Source organism: Musca autumnalis, unplaced genomic scaffold (assembly GCF_047663935.1).
Source record: "Musca autumnalis isolate F117 unplaced genomic scaffold, ASM4766393v1 scaffold_5, whole genome shotgun sequence".
NCBI lineage: Eukaryota > Metazoa > Arthropoda > Insecta > Diptera > Muscidae > Musca > Musca autumnalis.
The window spans coordinates 81,629,508-81,646,920 of record NW_027412088.1 but is presented as its reverse complement, the minus strand read 5'-3'; the positions used below and the strand labels follow the sequence as shown (position 1 = coordinate 81,646,920).

The 17,413-nt window shown below is 34.3% G+C and overlaps 1 protein-coding gene across 1 annotated transcript; it reads right to left on the bottom strand.

Moving 5' to 3' along the window:
- Positions 1-262: 262 nt before the first annotated feature.
- Positions 263-3,346, bottom strand: LOC141386673 (uncharacterized). Its single transcript, XM_073955591.1, has 2 exons — positions 1,832-3,346; positions 263-973 (listed from the first exon to the last, which is right to left on the bottom strand). The coding sequence occupies exons 1-2, from the start codon at positions 3,344-3,346 to the stop codon at positions 263-265; spliced, it is 2,226 nt and encodes a 741-aa protein (XP_073811692.1).
- Between the last annotated feature and the right edge of the window lie 14,067 nt (positions 3,347-17,413).

The following is a 17,413-nucleotide window of genomic DNA, read 5'->3' as shown; positions in this document are numbered from 1 at the left end:
CTAAAGTTTTATTTCATTTTTCATTTCTAATTCTATTTTCTTTCTTTACAGTTACTTCATTATCTTACATACTATTTCAATACTAATTATTATTATTACTACGGAATTCATTAAATCAAGCTACGTTAACATAAAGTAAAATTCAAATTAAAAAAGTGTAAAAAAAAGAAATAAATAAAAATAAAAAAAGGAAATTAAAAATAAAACAAAAATAGATTTATTATGCTCCAACATTCTGGCCCGATTGAAGGACCGCAGGTCTTCAATCTACTGGCAATGGAGCAAGTTTGGCTATGGGCCGCTTATATATGCCGGTCTTTGTCTCCACCTCCGCCACCCTGACTCTTCCGTCTGGACCCTCTGTGGCGCTGACGATTCTGCCGGTGAGCCACTCCTGAGGCGGCAGATTGTCTTCGTGAATGAGGACTAGTTGACCGACCTCGAGATTGGGTTGACCTATGCGCCACTTCGCCTTGCCCTGCAGCTCTAGGATATAATCCTTGGACCGGGCCCGCCAGAACCTCTGCTTGAGAGCGCAAAGCATCTGCCAACGCTTGGAGAACCTCACCTTGCTGTCGTTGTCTTCTTCGGCGTATTCTGGCGGCAGCGAACGCAGACCCGCTCCGATCAGAAGATGCCCGGGTGTCAGAGCTTCTCCGTCGTTTGGGTCTGGAGACAGCGGTGCTATGGGGCGACTGTTTAGCACCGCCTCTACTTCTGCGAGCATCGTCACCATCTCTTCTTGCGTCAGCAGCACTTTGCCGACAACTCGCAGAAGTAGGAACTTCGCCTGTTTTACGGCTGCTTCCCACAGGCCCCCGAAATGAGGAGCCCTCGGAGGAATGAATTTGAATTGCACGCTGCACGAGGCAGCGTATTCCCCCACGGCTTTGTGGCTTCCTAGGAACCTCTCCTGCAGTTCCCTCAGCTCTCTGCTGGCTCCCACGAAGTTCGTCGCGTTGTCGCACCATATCTTTTTGGGGAGACCACGCCTTGCGGCAAACCTTTCAAAAGAAAGAATAAAAGCATCAGAAGATAAATCAGATACTAATTCTAGGTGAACCGCTTTAGACGTAAAACAAACGAACTCGGCAATATACATTTTGGTTGGTGGTCGTCCGCGTATTTTCAATGTAATATCCACGGGACCACAAAAGTCTACGCCTACTATTAAGAAAGGACGTAAACCTCTCACTCTATCAGTGGGTAGATTTCCCATTATTTGGGTCATCAGCTTTGGCTTATACCTGTAGCAATGAATACAATTCCGAACTATTCTGTTACATTCTTCTCGGGCATTTATTAGCCAAATTCGTTCACGGGACAAAGCTACTAGGGCCTTTGTACCAGCGTGACAATTTTTGAAATGTAAATCTCTCAAATATATCGAAACAAAATGATGCTTTTTTGGGAGTAACAGGGGAAACTTCGTATTATGTGGTAAATTCGCATTAAGCAACCTTCCACCTACTCTTAAGAGAGAAAATGTTCTTTTACACTCAGAGAAATCATGTATAAATGGCGTCCATTTTTGAAGATTTGATTTTAGGCAGATTGATTTCTTTATTTTAGAAATATCCTCTGAAAAACTGGACTTTTGAACTACTTCGACCAATTTCAGGAAAGACCAATTCAACTCTTGAGCTGTAAGACAGATAGAATTTGGAATCTTTCGCTTCTTAACTCTATCAACGAATCGGAAGATATATGAGACCACTCTAAGAAGCTTTTTATAAGATGAGTGATCATTTATTAATTTTAGAAGAATGCTCTCAGAACATTCCTTATCTGTCTTACTATCTGACGCCAATAAAACTTTGGATTTTCTTACTTCCAATGATTTTTCTTCCTCTGTCAATTCAATATGTTTGTTGACAGGCCATTTAGACATATCGTCTAATAGAAATTTGGGTCCTTCGAACCATATTGAAGATTTAAGTTCTTCAACACTGCATCCTCTCGACACTATGTCGGCTGGGTTCTGTTTAGTGGGCACATGGCGCCAAATACCGCTTTCTGACCATTCTTGAATTTCTGCAACTCTATTAGAGACGAACGTGGCCAGAGCTGAAGGATGGGTTTTTAACCAATATAGTATAATTTCGGAATCGGACCAGAAGTATACATTCTCAACTTCAAAGTTCATCATTGGTTTAATTCGTAACCACATATTCGCCATCAAATGTGCTGCTGATAGCTCCAATCTCGGAAGAGACATTGTTTTGAGCGGTGCTACTTTGGATTTGGCTGTTAAAAGCCGACAAGAAACTTCACTGGAGTCCAAAGCACGAACATAAAAGCAGCAACCATATGCTCGTATCGAGGCATCTGAGAATCCATGAATTTGGATCCTCGAAGAAGTGATCGTGTTTACGAATCTTGGGATTTGAATCGTATCTAACTTCGAAAGATTAAATTTGAAATCTTCCCATGCTGTATTCAAACGCATAGGAATCGATTCATCCCAGTCTAATTTATTAATCCAAAGTTCTTGCAAGAGCATTTTGGCTTTGGTAATTATAGGGCACAAGAGACCGAGGGGATCAAACAAACGTGATGATATTGACAAAATGTGTCGTTTTGTAGCCTTCATATCTTCAAAGCCTCCCTCCATATAAAATTTGAAAACATCACTTCTTGGAGCCCAATGAATTCCTAATGCTCTTGCAGTTTCAGAATCTGAGTGCAATAATTTTTCACTGCAACTTGTTTCATTGAAATCTGGATGATTTGAAAACCATTTAGTAAGTTTGAATCCTGCTGAACTGAGAATGGTAGTCACTTGGTCACGAATTGTGATCAGACTACTCAAATCAGCAGCACCAGTCAATAAATCATCCACATAAAAGTCGTTGCGTATAACTTCAGCCCCAATTGGCAAAGTCTCCTTGGACAAATCGCTTAAATGGCTTAGACAACGAATTGCCAAAAATGGCGCAGAAGATGTGCCATAAGTGACCGTGTTCAATTTGAAAATTTGTAACGGATCACTATCGTTTGCTCTCCAAAGGATTAAATGAAAATCTTTATCTTTCTCGTCAAGTAAAACTTGACGGTACATTTTCTCAATGTCTGCAGTAATTACATATTTATGTAGACGGAAACGAAGCAGAGTGGAGTACAACTCTTCTTGAATAGTTGGACCAACCATCAAGAGATCGTTGAGCGAAACATGTGAAGTTGTCTTGCTCGAAGCATCAAAAACGACGCGAAGTTTAGTAGTTGTACTTTGAGGTCGGCAAACACATTGATGAGGAATGAAATAATGTGGTGTATTAGGAATTTTATTATTTGTCGTTTCCATGTGACCTAAGTCAAGATACTCTTTCATAAAGGAATTGTACATTTCTTTAGATGTGTCGTCATGAGAAAGTCTCCTTTCCAAAGAGAGAAACCGCCTTTTTGCAGTTTCAAATGACGAACCTAAACGTTTCACATCTTCCTTGAAAGGTAAAGACACTTGAAAGCGTCCTGACGGTAAACGTCGAACATATTTTTGGAAATGTTCCTCACACTTAGTTTGCTCATCAGACCAAATCTTTAACGAATTATTTGGAATCTCTTCCAACTCCCAGAATTTTCTAACTATTGCATCAATTTTTCCTTCATTCCCTATTGAACTATTTATATGGCATACACTTTAAGTGGACCCCTTTGACTCGTCGTATTTTCCAGCTACGATCCAGCCAAGCGAAGTTTTTTGTAAAACTGGAAGACTCGGATTTGGTTTGATTTGGCCAATACAAAGAAGTTCGAAGAAAACTTCAGCACCAATTAATAAATCAACTCTCCGAGGTTCATTAAAATTAGGGTCTGCCAATTCAATATTTTTCGGAATGTTCCATTCAGAAATAGATATTTTCTTATCAGGCTGAATGTTCGTTATTGAACTCAATACCCAGAACTTAGACGAAAATTGGGTAGAATTGAGTCTCGACATTATCGACAGTTGGACACTATTCTTTGAGAAAGATGATAACTCAGAAATACCAGTTAAATTTAATCTGCCACCTTCTCTTTTTACCTTAAGCCTCTGTACCAGGTCCTCAGTAATCAAATTAGGTTGAGAACCGGAATCTAGAAGAGCTCTAGCCAAAATGTATTTCCCAGAACTACTTCTTACCTGAACTAGAGCTGTGGCCAAAATTACGCCTTCACTTGACGCCGAATGGTTGACCGAAGCACTGGAAGTAGAGGGATGCTCTTGATATAGATTTGAATTTGGATTATCAGAAGCATATCGATGCAGTAAGAAATGGTGTGCACCACTGCATACTCTACACTTCACTCCTGAATTGCATTTAGCCACAGTATGACCTTTTTTCAAACAATTAATGCAAGCAGGGACGGCTTTAATGAATTCAAATCTTTGTAGAACTGGTACAGCAGTAAAAGAAGAACAATTTGTTATGTTACGCTGCAAAGATCTACAGAAGACACACTTTTCTGGAGATTGTTTCTGTTTAGAAACAGAAAGTGAAGTCTTGAAATTCCTTTTAGGCTGATTATCAAATTTGGGTTTGTTTAATTTGGGTCTTGCACCAGAAGACTCCTCAGCAGAAATATGCTGGTATCTTTTATTTAATACAGCCTCGCAATCAGACCATAATGGGAGCTTTTCGAAGTCAAGCTGTTCTTCCCATTTGGACTTAGTGATTGGATCGACCTTTGACATAACTAAGTGGATTAAAATTGCATTTGCAATCTTTTTGTCATCACCAATTGACAACAATGAATCATATATGGCAGAAACTGTATCAATCATGCTTCTCAAAGCAGAAGCCGAAGGTTTAGTGATCTCAGGAAGATCGAAAAGCTTAGCAATATTGTCAAAAAATATTAAACAATCATTATCATAAACCTTCTTTAAGCTGGCTAATGCTTTGGGGTAATTTTCTTCAGAAATCTGAAAAGCTTTGACAGTACCAAGTGCTTCGTCGGACAAGCATGAAATCAAATGGTTGAATTTTTCTATGTCTGTCAATGTCGGATCTGTGTGAACTAAATTTTCGAAAAGACTTATGAAATTCTTATATTCGGAATATTTTCCGCTGAATTTTGGCAATTTCATGTTTGGCAATCTAGATTGATGCGATTGAGCACAAAAAGAAGTCTCAGGCATACTACTCCTCCTATTTTTAGATAATACTCCTAAAAATAGGGACTTTGCCGATACACATAAGTCTTCCAATTCACCACGATCATCATTATCGGGATCTAGAATATCTAGTTCGGATTGCAAATGCATTGCCTCATCAATATATTTGTTCAAAATGTCTAATCGACATTCTAATTCAAATGTATTGAAGGAAATTTTCTTTTCTCTGAAAGAAGTTTTAATTCTTTCTATATTTTTAATTATTTTTTCCTGCTGTTGCTTTAAATTGGCTATTTCCGTATCAGGATTACTTTGGTGTTTCTTACCACCAGCCATTTTGATTTTAATCAATAAGTCTAAAGGATACTTAAGCAACAGGAAAACTCTACACACTTTTATATTTATTAGTGGTAGGTAATATTTTATAGTTTATTAAGAAATAAACTCTCGCTTTTAAATGGAAATATAAATTGTCAGCTCTAAATAGTATATTTTTACTATCTCAATAAATTAATTTTAGTCCAGCGATTGAACACACAAAAATTTCAACAATTTAGAAATTCTGTAAAATTGCGTAGTCTAAAGCACCCTTTAGTACTTTGTGTATATCGATAACACCGATAACACAAGTGATCAAATTGAATAACCGAAGATGGGTACTCAATTACTCACAAAGTATGTGGCACTAATGAAATTAAATCAAAACAAAACAAAAATATTATAAAAGTGGCAAATGTGCGAAAATAATAAGTAAATTATATCAAATTGCCAAAAATAATAAATATTTTGTGTAAATAATTTCACTCGCGAAGTAAAATTGAATAATAGTCGCGGAAAGTGGTGCTTTGAAAAGACCAACAACACAAACAATTGGAACGGCTGACAAAGTGAAATACAAAGCGGAATAAGAAAAGAAAAGCAAACTTAATTTAAATGTGATAATTAAGTTTGTGTTATTTTGCCGCGAATAACTACTGCCAAAGCGTTTCACAAAATGTAAATATGTTTCAATGATGAAGCGTATAGTGATAATTTGTGTGAAGTGTATATATTACAGACAAATTTGAACAATTTACAAATTCTCTAAACCTGAACAATTTACAGGTTAGGATTCACACAAATTATTACAACGCTTTTTTCCTGTGAATTAGAATCACTCTCCTGATTATGTTTGGATTTGCAGAGACGGCAGTCACAGAATCGGGGCATTGATGAGGATCTGCAACACAGCAACAGGCAATAATGCGGGAAGTATATTTTTGTGTAAAAAGTCTTTATTTTAAACACAGTTGTTTTTATGAACGTTCTTCTTCTTCTTTTGCAGCAATTTTGCAAAATTTGGTTTTGTAGAATCTTAACAAAACACAACCGACACCTTATATCCCGGGTTTCGGCACCAAAATGTTCCACTTTATTTTAAGGGAAGTATAAAATAATTATAAAACCAATTTATTTATAATTTTAAATAATATTTTTATTTATTTCTTTTAGGATTTCCTGGACGGTTTTAGGCGAGAAGAGAAGAACGCTTGTAGTTGGCGGGTAAGTTACAACACAACTAAAGTTTTATTTCATATTTCATTTCTAATTCTATTTTCTTTCTTTACAGTTACTTCATTATCTTACATACTATTACAATACTAATTATTACAACTACGGAATTCATTAAATCAAGCTACGTTAACATAAAGTAAAATTCAAATTAAAAAAGTGTAAAAAAAAGAAATAAATAAAAATAAAAAAAGGAAATTAAAAATAAAACAAAAATAGATTTATTATGCTCCAACAGTGTGAATCAAATAAAATTGAAAAATTGTACTACCCATGCAAATATTGCACAATTTTTTGGTATAGTTTGTAAAATGGAACATTCTGATAAATCCTACAACAAATTTTACCCGCATTATTAGGAACGTGGGTTCAATTCTCAACATGGAAAAGTTACCAGGAACTTTCAGATAAAATCAAGAAATATTCCAACAAAAACGTTTTATGACCCTGCTTTAAATGACTTTTTGATTTCGTTAGATCTCTTCTGAGCTTCGAAAATTGTCTGAAAGCAAATACCAATTGTAGGCATATTATTAGGATCGATAAATTAGAAAGGTCATTGAAAATATGTGGTATTTTAGCTCAATTTTCATTTTTAACTATCCTTGCAGTACAAATTTAAGTATTATCATGCTCACAAATCCACCATAGTTGACCACATGTATCATTAATGTTCGGAAATTGGTCTGGAAGAATGTCTCTTCGACGACAATAAAGTAGAAAATTGTAAATCAAATTTAAGTCATAGGGGCATGATATCCCCTACTTTTATAATGCTGTAATACTTATATAGTCAGGTCAAAAAGTTTTTTTCTGTTCACAAGTCATAAAACAAACACGAATAAGTATAAAAGAATGGACTGCTGAGGTTATACAGCACTATAAAAGTCGGCGATATCATGCCCGTTTGAGTTAAATTTGAATTACAATTTTCTACTTTATTGTCGTCGATTGGTCTTCCAGACCAATTTTCGAACATTTATGATACATGTGGTCAACTATGGTGGATTTGTGAGCATGATAATACCTTAATTTGTACTGCAAGGTTAGTTAAAAAATTAAACTTGTGTTGAAATACCAACTATTTTCAATGACCTTTCTAATTTATCGATCTTAATAATATGCCTACACTTGGTATTTGCTTTCAGACAATTTTCGTAGATCAGTAGTGCGATTCTGTAACTCCTTAACGACAGAATTAACGACGAATGTCGGTAGTTATCGATAATTTTCGGTAAGTGCTATTCTGTATACAAATTTTAACGATTTTTGTCGGTAAATATTGTTGTTAACTACCGAAAATTATTGTTAAGTTAACAACCAAAAAAAGTAGTCGTTAAGTCTTAACGACAGTACATTATTGCAATATTTTGCTGATTTCTTTTAAAAATGGCGTTTTTATATGAACATATGTTATGATAATAAGGAGGGCACACAAGGTAAAGTCCGTCTTATTGAGAAAAATCTTCTTAAGGCATTTACATAGGTGTTAACTATGTAGGATAACATGGGGCAGCTTCGTCACTGTTATGCTTATGCCAGCGCCGATTTTATTGAACCTGCATAAAGATAACCAAAGAGAAATTTGTAGAACTTCGATTAACTCATAACTTTCCCTTGGATGATCTTTATGTAGCATCAATTAAATCGGCGGTTGCGAAAGCGCAACAGTGGCGATGATGCCCCATGCTACCACACATATGAACGCTGCTCTATCCTTTCTTTTAATTACTCTGTGCTACAGTGAAATTTTGCAGGGGTTCTGATGCATAAATTCGGTATTGTGGAAGTCCATGGAAGACGAAAATACCTTTGGTTTCTTTCGGTCACTTCGTTTTTTGATTTTATAACGGCAAATGTAGTGAAAAACGGGGTTTCTTGGATTTTCAACTTAAAACGCACATAACTACTTTTTTCCACAACGGACTTTAACAAGTTATTTTTTTATTTAAAGGATGAAAATCATGTCTTTCGAACAAAACATAAGTTTTAAAAATCGGGTAACAAATAATTAAGTTATAGTGATTTAAGTGTGACAAAACTCATTAAAAAACAGGAAAATGCTTTCTCTCGTGCTATGGGCTGCGTAGAGAACAGGAAATGCGTAATTATTTTCTTCTATCAAGAAGTGAATTTAGTTAGCTTTACAAAATGGGGAAAACCAATGAAATCGGTTGAAAAATGCATGAGTTATGCCATCTTTAGTGTTTTAACTTTTTCGTTTTTCCTTTATAAAAGATGGTACCTTGTGCGTAATTATTAAGTCGACAAATTCAAAACACAATCATACGCACCAAGGTACCAACTTTTATAAAGGAAAAACAAAGAGGTTGAAACATAAAAAATTATATAACTCATCTATTTTTCAAACGATTTCATTGGTTTTCCCCACTTTGTAAAGCTAACTAAATTTCCTTCTTGATAGATGCAAATAATTACGCAGTTTGGTGTCTTTTACGCAGCCTAGATCACGAGGAAAAACATTTTCCTGTTTTTAAACACGTTTTTGTCACACTTAAATCACTATAACTTAACCATTTGTTACCCTATTTCTAATAATTATGGCTTGTTCGAAAGACATGATTTTCGTCTTTTAAATAAAAAATAGGCTGTAAAAGTCCGTTGTGGAAGAAAGAAGTTATGCCCCTTTTAAGTTGAAAATCCAAGAAACCCAGTTTTTCACTACATTTGCCGTTATAAAATCAAGAAACGAAGTGACCCAAAGAAACCAAAGGTATTTTCGTCTACCATTGACTCCCACTAAACTGAATATATATGTACATCAGAACCCCTGCAAAAAAATTTTGTCACCTTTTGTATCATAGTGTTATTAAACAGAAAAACGCTAGTTAATGCTTCAAAAGAACTCACGTGTGGTACTGCTACGTAAGACCTATACCAATGTCATTAACACATCTTTTTAGGACACTTTTTTTTGCTCAATGCCGTACTGGGGTGAAAACGTGTATAGTATTTCTATACCCTACTTTGTTCTGTGGTAATCTTATATATTTAAACTCAGCACAACTAGCATCCGAACTTTTCATAATCTTCGCTATGAGAAGTTCCATTTGTGGGCGTGAATTGAATATGTGAATATATAAACTCAAATAACGGTAAAGTGGATTCACCAACATCCTAGCAGGGGCTTAAGTCATGTCAAAATTCAAATCTAAATAATCATATGGCGAAGATAACTATTTTTGCACTGTTCTGAATATCCTTACAAAACATCACAACGCAAAATACGACCCCAACTTTTAATTAGAAAAATTTAACTGCGCTTTAAATAAAGCGTTTTGGGTTTTATCACTTTTTATTTTTAAATCACACACATACAATAAGTCATGCTAAATTGACAGCATCCTAGCTGAACCACAACACCCTTGTATAATGACTTCTTTACGTAACAAGATGTAGGCTCGATTTCCTTGCACTCATTACATATACTTTTTTGCTGGCTGTTTTCTTGCAGATATATTCCTTGACGGCGATGACATGTTCATTCATATCCTGAATTAAAACCACAAACATCTATGGCATGAATGTATTGGCCATTTAACTGCTAGAAATACATACATACACACTTGACACTTTAGAAATTCCTGGGTTACGCATGCTGGAATGCTTGAAGACACTTGGTTGCGCCACATTCCTTCAAATAGCAGATTTTTTGTACACCTTAAACGCTTTACGTTTTGTATTCGCGACGAAATAATGTTTTCAGTTTCAAAATATATTTTAATTAAAACTAAAATATAATAATTGACATTTTTCTTCACATCGATATTCGTAGGTATGAGTTAACGATTTCTACAATCGGTAACATAAAGTTACAGAATAACACAATCGTTAATTCAACCGAATATTTTCGTTAACTACCGATGTCGGTTCGTTATTTAAAAAAGTTACAGAATCGCACTACAGAAGAGATCTAACAAAATCAAAAAGTAATTTAAAGTAATTTAAATTTGTTGGAATATTTCTTGATTTTATCTGAAAGTTCTTGGTAACTTTTCCATGTTGAGAATTGAACCCTCGTTCCTAATAAACCAGTTCAAATTTGTTGCAGGATTCATCAGAATGTTCCATTTTACAAACTATACCAAAAAATTGCGCAATATTTACATGGGTAGTATAATTTTTCAATTTTATTTGATTCAAACCTATTCTGATGATCGCAAAAATTGGACACTTTTTTGTAAATTTTTTATTATTATTGGGATATTTTCCGAAATTATGGCAACGCCGTCAAGTTTTTTCTTGGGAATGTTGGCATAGTATAGGACTCTCAAAAAGTAAATAGTATGGATCTGCTATTCGAACACATCAGAAGATACCTTAACATATAAAAAGAAAAAAATTCAAACCTATTCAGATGATCGCTAGTGTATTAATGGAACGTTTCATAGCATCAATGAAAAATAATCAATGAAACCCGTTCATTCATACAACGAAGCATTTTTCTTTCAGTGTACTGATAATGGGGCACGAGTATAACACTTGTTCATTCATATATTCCTATCTAATTTATACTCCTATCATAGCTGTGATTTACTTCCGACCATGTGACCCATTTGGCAGTTGTTGGCATTTGTCCTGCTGCACTTCTGTCAGTAGGAAACAGTACTACGCACAGGATCCACACAGTTGATAATTGAGTTGAATTACACTGTGCAACATTTTTAAGGTGATCTTGTGAAAACAATTCGAACTGAGGATTTTTTGAAAGTACAGACCCAAACGACAAGAAACCCTAGTTGGGTTTTGTTGTGTCAGATCCAGCTCGGATTTTATGGCCCCATCTAAACATGGTTAAATATTGAGTTTTTAAAGAAATTCGGGGTTATATCTCTAAAACCAATGCGAATCTTCTTCTGACCTCTGAAGCAAATTTGTAGATAGGGACAAGGATACAATATTTGGATTTCAAAATACATATATGCAAAAATTACACAATTTTTATACATTTCGCACCGTATCTCCAAAACCGTTAATTTTTTCTGAATATTTTCTTTTGGAAAAATATTCCCTGTAATACACAACTCTTCAGAACATGTCATTGTTGTAAAATGCCTCTATCCCGTTGTTTTCAGTACATTTTTCAACGAATATTTAATAAACATGTCAATAATGTAGTGAAACCCAAAATGCGAGAATAAACTGTTGGTGTGAACTGTGTTTGAAATACGTGTTGTAAAAGATATGATGCCAAATACCGCTGAAACAACATGAAGTAAGCATTTTAGAGTTTCAGAATGTTCTAAAGAATTGTTGAGAACTTTATTTGGAAGATTTTTGCAAAAGATTACTTGGTTCAACTCCCAATAGTTTAGCCGATACTGACCAGAATTTCAGTAATTATGTAAAATTTTCTATATTTTATAGATTTTGATGCCCTAGATGGAGTTTTTCTTATGTGGTTTTTTAAAAGATAAGTTCTACTAGTTTAGGGCTACAATATTGCTAAAGACAGCAAGTCCAAATTCCTATTCGTTTCTGAGATTAAGGCCTGATAAATGCAAAAAAGTGTAGATTTAGCCCGGTTTAGATGAGGCCATAAAATCCGAACTGGATCTGACAGGACAAAACCCTACTAGGGTTTTTGTAGTCTTAATATGTACTTTCAAAAAATCCATACTAGAAGTTGTTTGCATTTTCAGTGTTGCACAGTGTTATAAACTATAAAGCAAGTGCTACTCTGTGCAAAACAATATGCGAAAGTTTTTTTGGGCCTAGCATTTCAGAAATACATACATAAACGCACGTAAATTTGCAATTTAATTTTACATCACTTGTGTGATGCTGAAAACTCACATACAAATCTTCCAAAGAGAGTATAAAAACTAACAAAAACAACTACTACAAAATAGATTTCATAAATGAAATGTGCTTCTAACCACATTATTTCACATATACTGACTCACTTCAACTATGAACACGCATGGTATTCAACTTGTCCAACAGTTAGTTAAAATACCCAAAAAGTTGTTTCCATTCTCTATGGTTGTACGCGTACATTGTGGTGGACCAACATTTTAAACGCAGTTCTCAACACGATTCTACTTTTACTTCCGGCTATTCACATGCTTTTACTATTCTTCTTCGTACGTATATACTTACATTGCAACTGTGTTAATATCCACTTTTTGTGGATTTAAAACTGGTAAAATGTTTTGTATCTCTATTCTAGAGTTTTAAACATACAACAATGCATGTCTTTAGGCACAGCCTAAGTATGAATTCGAACTAAATTCTACTTGGATTCGATTCTGTTTTTTTTTTTCTTAAGGGTGGTAATAAATCTCTAACTAACAAAGTTTTGTGGCATGTTGCACATGCAAAAGTTTCATTTCCAACCAAATGCATCAACTTGATCCTTTTGAGATTCATTGATGATGGTTCTGTAAATGTAAAGTATTTGAAACTACAGTGGAACTAAATGAAATATATTTGTGACTCTCTTCTACTACGGCACTCTACTGCGGAAAATTATAAACGACTTAAGAATACGCGAAATCAAATGGTGCTGTTGTATAAGGGCTATTCTAAAACGAGGACCTATATCACTTTTTGGTGGAAGAGTCGTTTAACCACTTTGAGCACCAAATACCAAATTACATCCATCTTAGGTTGGAAACGTCGATAAGATTTTCAAAATTCATGAAGTCGGACGGTATCGTTATATTGGATCTATTTCAAAACGTGGACCTTCATATGTCCAACGTTTTTGGTAGAGATATTTCTTGACTACTGAAAACACTAAGCGCCAATATACAACTAATTCGGCTAGAAAATGAAATCTAAAATATCGTTATATATGGGCCGATACATTCCATCTTCAAACTTGACCCGCCTGCAACCAAAAGACTCCTCTGTGCAAAGTTGTTGTGTCTAATACCAATTTGTCTGAATACCACAGAGTTTACTACAGACGGACTGATGCACATGCATAGACATGCTTGTTGATGTGATAGTCCTTCAAAAAATATTCGTTAAAAATCCACGTTTGTTGATGTGATAGTCCTTCAACAAATATTGTATAAAAAAACCACCTTTGAATATGAGATAGTGCTTCTAAAAATATATTTTTAAAAAATTCATCTTTGTTGAAAAATATTCTTTAAGAAATCCACGTTTGTTGATGCGAAAGTCCTACAAAAATATTCTTTAAAAAATCCACGTTCGTTGATGTGATAGGCCTACAAAAACATTCTTTAAAAAGTCCACGTTCGTTGATGTGATAGGCCTACAAAAACATTCTTTAAAAAGTCCAAGTTTGTTGATGTGGTAGTCCTTCAAAAAATATTTTTTAAAAAAATCCACGTTTGTCGATGTGGTAGTCCTTCAAAAATTATTTTTTAAAAAATCCACGTTTGTTGATATGATAGTCCTTCATAAAATATTCTTTAAAAATCCTCGCTTGTCGATGTGGTAGTCCTTCAAAAAATATTCCTTAAAAAATCCACGTTTGTTGATGTAATAGTCCTTCAAAAAATATTCTTAAAAAATCCACGTTTTATTGATTTGATAGTCCTTCATAAAATATTCTTTAAAAAATCCACGTTTGTTAATGTGATAATCCTGCAAAAATATTCTTTAAAAAATCCACGTTTGTTGAAGTGATAGTCCTTCAAAAATATTTTTTACAAGAGCCACGTTTGTTGATCTGTCCTTCAAAAACATTCTTTAAAAATCCACTTTTTTTGAGGTGACAGTCCCTCAAAAAATATTCTTTAAAAAATTCACTTTTGTTGAGGTGACAGCCCTTCAAAAAATATTCTTTAAAAAGTAAACTTTTGTTGAGGCGACAGTCCTTCAAAAAATATTCTTTAAAAAATCCACTTTTGTTGAGGCGACAGTCCTTCAAAACATATTCTTGAAAAATCCACGTGTGTTCATGTGGTAGTCCTTCAAAAATATTTTTAAAAATTTACGTTTGTTGAGGTGATAGTCCTTCAAAAATATTCTTTAAAAAATACAAGTTTGTTAATGTGATAGTTCCTCAAAAAAAAAAAAAAACAATCTTTCAAAAATTCACGTTTGTTGATGTGATAGTCCATCAAAAAATATTCTTTAAAAAATAGACTTTTGTTGAGGCGACCGTCCTTCAAAAAATGTTCTTTAAAAATCCACGATTTTTGATGTGATAGTCCTACCAAAAATATTTTTTAAACAATCCACGTTAGTTCAGGTGATAGTCCTTCAAAAAATATTGTTTAAAAATCCACGTTTGTTGAGGTGATAGTCCATCAAAAAATATTCTTTAAAAAGTCCACGTTTGTTGATGTGATAGTCCTTCAAAAAAATATTCTTTAAAAAATCCACGTTTGTTATGGCGACAGTCCTTCAAAAATATTCTTTAAAAATCCACGTTTTTTTAGGTGACAGCCCTTCAAAAAATATTCTTTAAATAGTCAACTTTTGTTGAGGTGACAGTCCTTCACAAAATATTCTTTAAAAAATACACTCTTGTTGAGGCGACAGTCCTTCAAAAATATTCTTTAAAATATCTACCTTTGTTGAGGCGAAAGTCCTTAAAAAAAACATTGTTTAAAAATCCACGTTTGTTGAGGTGATAGTCCATCAAAAAATATTCTTTAAAAAGTCCACGTTTGTTGATGTGATAGTCCTTCAAAAAATATTCTTTAAAAAATCCACGTTTGTTATGGCGACAGTCCTTCAAAAATATTCTTTAAAAATCCACGTTTTTTTAGGTGACAGCCCTTCAAAAAATATTCTTTAAATAGTCAACTTTTGTTGAGGTGACAGTCCTTCACAAAATATTCTTTAAAAAATACACTCTTGTTGAGGCGACAGTCCTTCAAAAATATTCTTTAAAATATCTACCTTTGTTGAGGCGAAAGTCCTTCAAAAATATTCTTTAAAAAATCCACTTTTGTTGAGGTGCCAGTCCTTCAAAAATATTCTTAAAAAATCCACTTTCATTGAGCTGAAAGTCATTTAAAAAAATGTTCTCTAAAAAATCCACGTTTGTTGACGTGACAGTTCTTCAAGATATATTCTTTAATAATTCCCGTTTTTTGAGGTGATAGTCTTTCAAAAATATTCTTTAAAAATTTAAGTTTATTGAGGTGATAGTCCATCAAAAAATATTCTTTAAAATTCTACGTTTGTTTATGTGATAGTCTTTCAAAAAATATTCTTTAAAAAATCCACGTTTGTTGATGTGATAGCCCTTCAAAAATTATTCTTTAAACAAGTAAGCAAAGACTATAGTCGGACGGGGCCGACCATGTGATACCCTACACCACTACCCCTGGAAATTAGCTTTCAGCAAATCAAAATTCATTTATGGAACAAATAAACTTATTGTAAGAAATAACTTTGTGGATTCTGCCACCTTATCACATCAAGCTTAAATAATATAATAATTGTTCCACAAACATCTTATAAGGGACAACGGAGACTTCTCTCATATCAATGAGTACACCCGATTCATATTTCCTGATATGGAGACCTACAGTTTATCGCCGAGTCCGAACGGCGTGCCCTAAGCCACCACTTGTGGAGAAGTTTTACGTGACTGAAATACTCAGAAAATGTCGCCAACATTACTGAGGGGTATTTTCCCACTGCTTTAAGTTAACTGGCCGGGGAATCGATCAAAGGTGGCAAAATACCTCTTAGCAATGTTGGCGACATTTCCTGAGTATTTCAGCCATGAAAAACTTCTCTACAAGTGGTGTCTTAGGGCACGCGGTTCGGAGTTGGCGGTAAATTGTTGTATGTATAAATCCAAAAATTATACGCCTGGAGGAGGTCAGTGGGTCCCTTCACCTTCACCAAAATTAATATTTCAAAAAAGCTTTAACGGTAGCGACACCGAGTATAAAAAAAAAATCGTGGCGAAGCGATCACTTGCTGCAAAATATCGCACATGTTCCACAAAAAGGTAGTACCTCAAACTTTTCTATTTTTCAGTATAGACAAAAACTGTTGGTACATAAGTAGTATTATGAAAAGTGAAATAGCGGCATTTTTGACGAAAGAATATAAAATAAAAAGTTAAAATTTTTAGTTACTACCCTTCTGTTGAACAGGTGCGTTATGTATAAAAGAAATCCAATTGGACAATTAATACGCCTGGGAATTTCTCTGTCATGATAGGGACAATTATAGCATGGGAGGAAAATGTGGTTATCTACAGAAAACCCACTTTACATTAGGCAGTAGCCCCGTTATCTACCAAACTCATTATTGCAATTTGTGTCAGGGGAAAGGTCAGTCGTTCTATTTTCATATGTTGCCTATTTTGGCGGTATATGCCCTCCAGAAATTAAAATATGGACCAAATATAAAATGTTTATATTTTTCATACAAAAGTAATGGTTAATTTCAACCGCTTAATAATATCAGATCATCATCCAAAATTGTAGGCATCTTCTTCGACATAAAGTCTTACCTAGTGCAAAATTTCGTGACTATAGCTCAATATAATTGCGACCTCTAGCGTGTTTATTATTACACTACAAACAAATAATTGGATATATAAGGCTGTAACTCTGTTATCTTATCATGTACACCAACACAATTGGCATCAATAGAAAAGTCAAAAGTTTATTTTCCAAGTATAGCTTACTTACCCAGAATGTGTCTTCCAAGAATAAAGATATAAGCTGTATTTTAAAAATTTTCACAATTTTCACACAAATGTTGTTGTCCATTATCTCTAAATATTATCTGATCGCCATCTCAAATTGCAAGCTTCTTCTCTGTCGTATACCTTATATAAAATTTCGC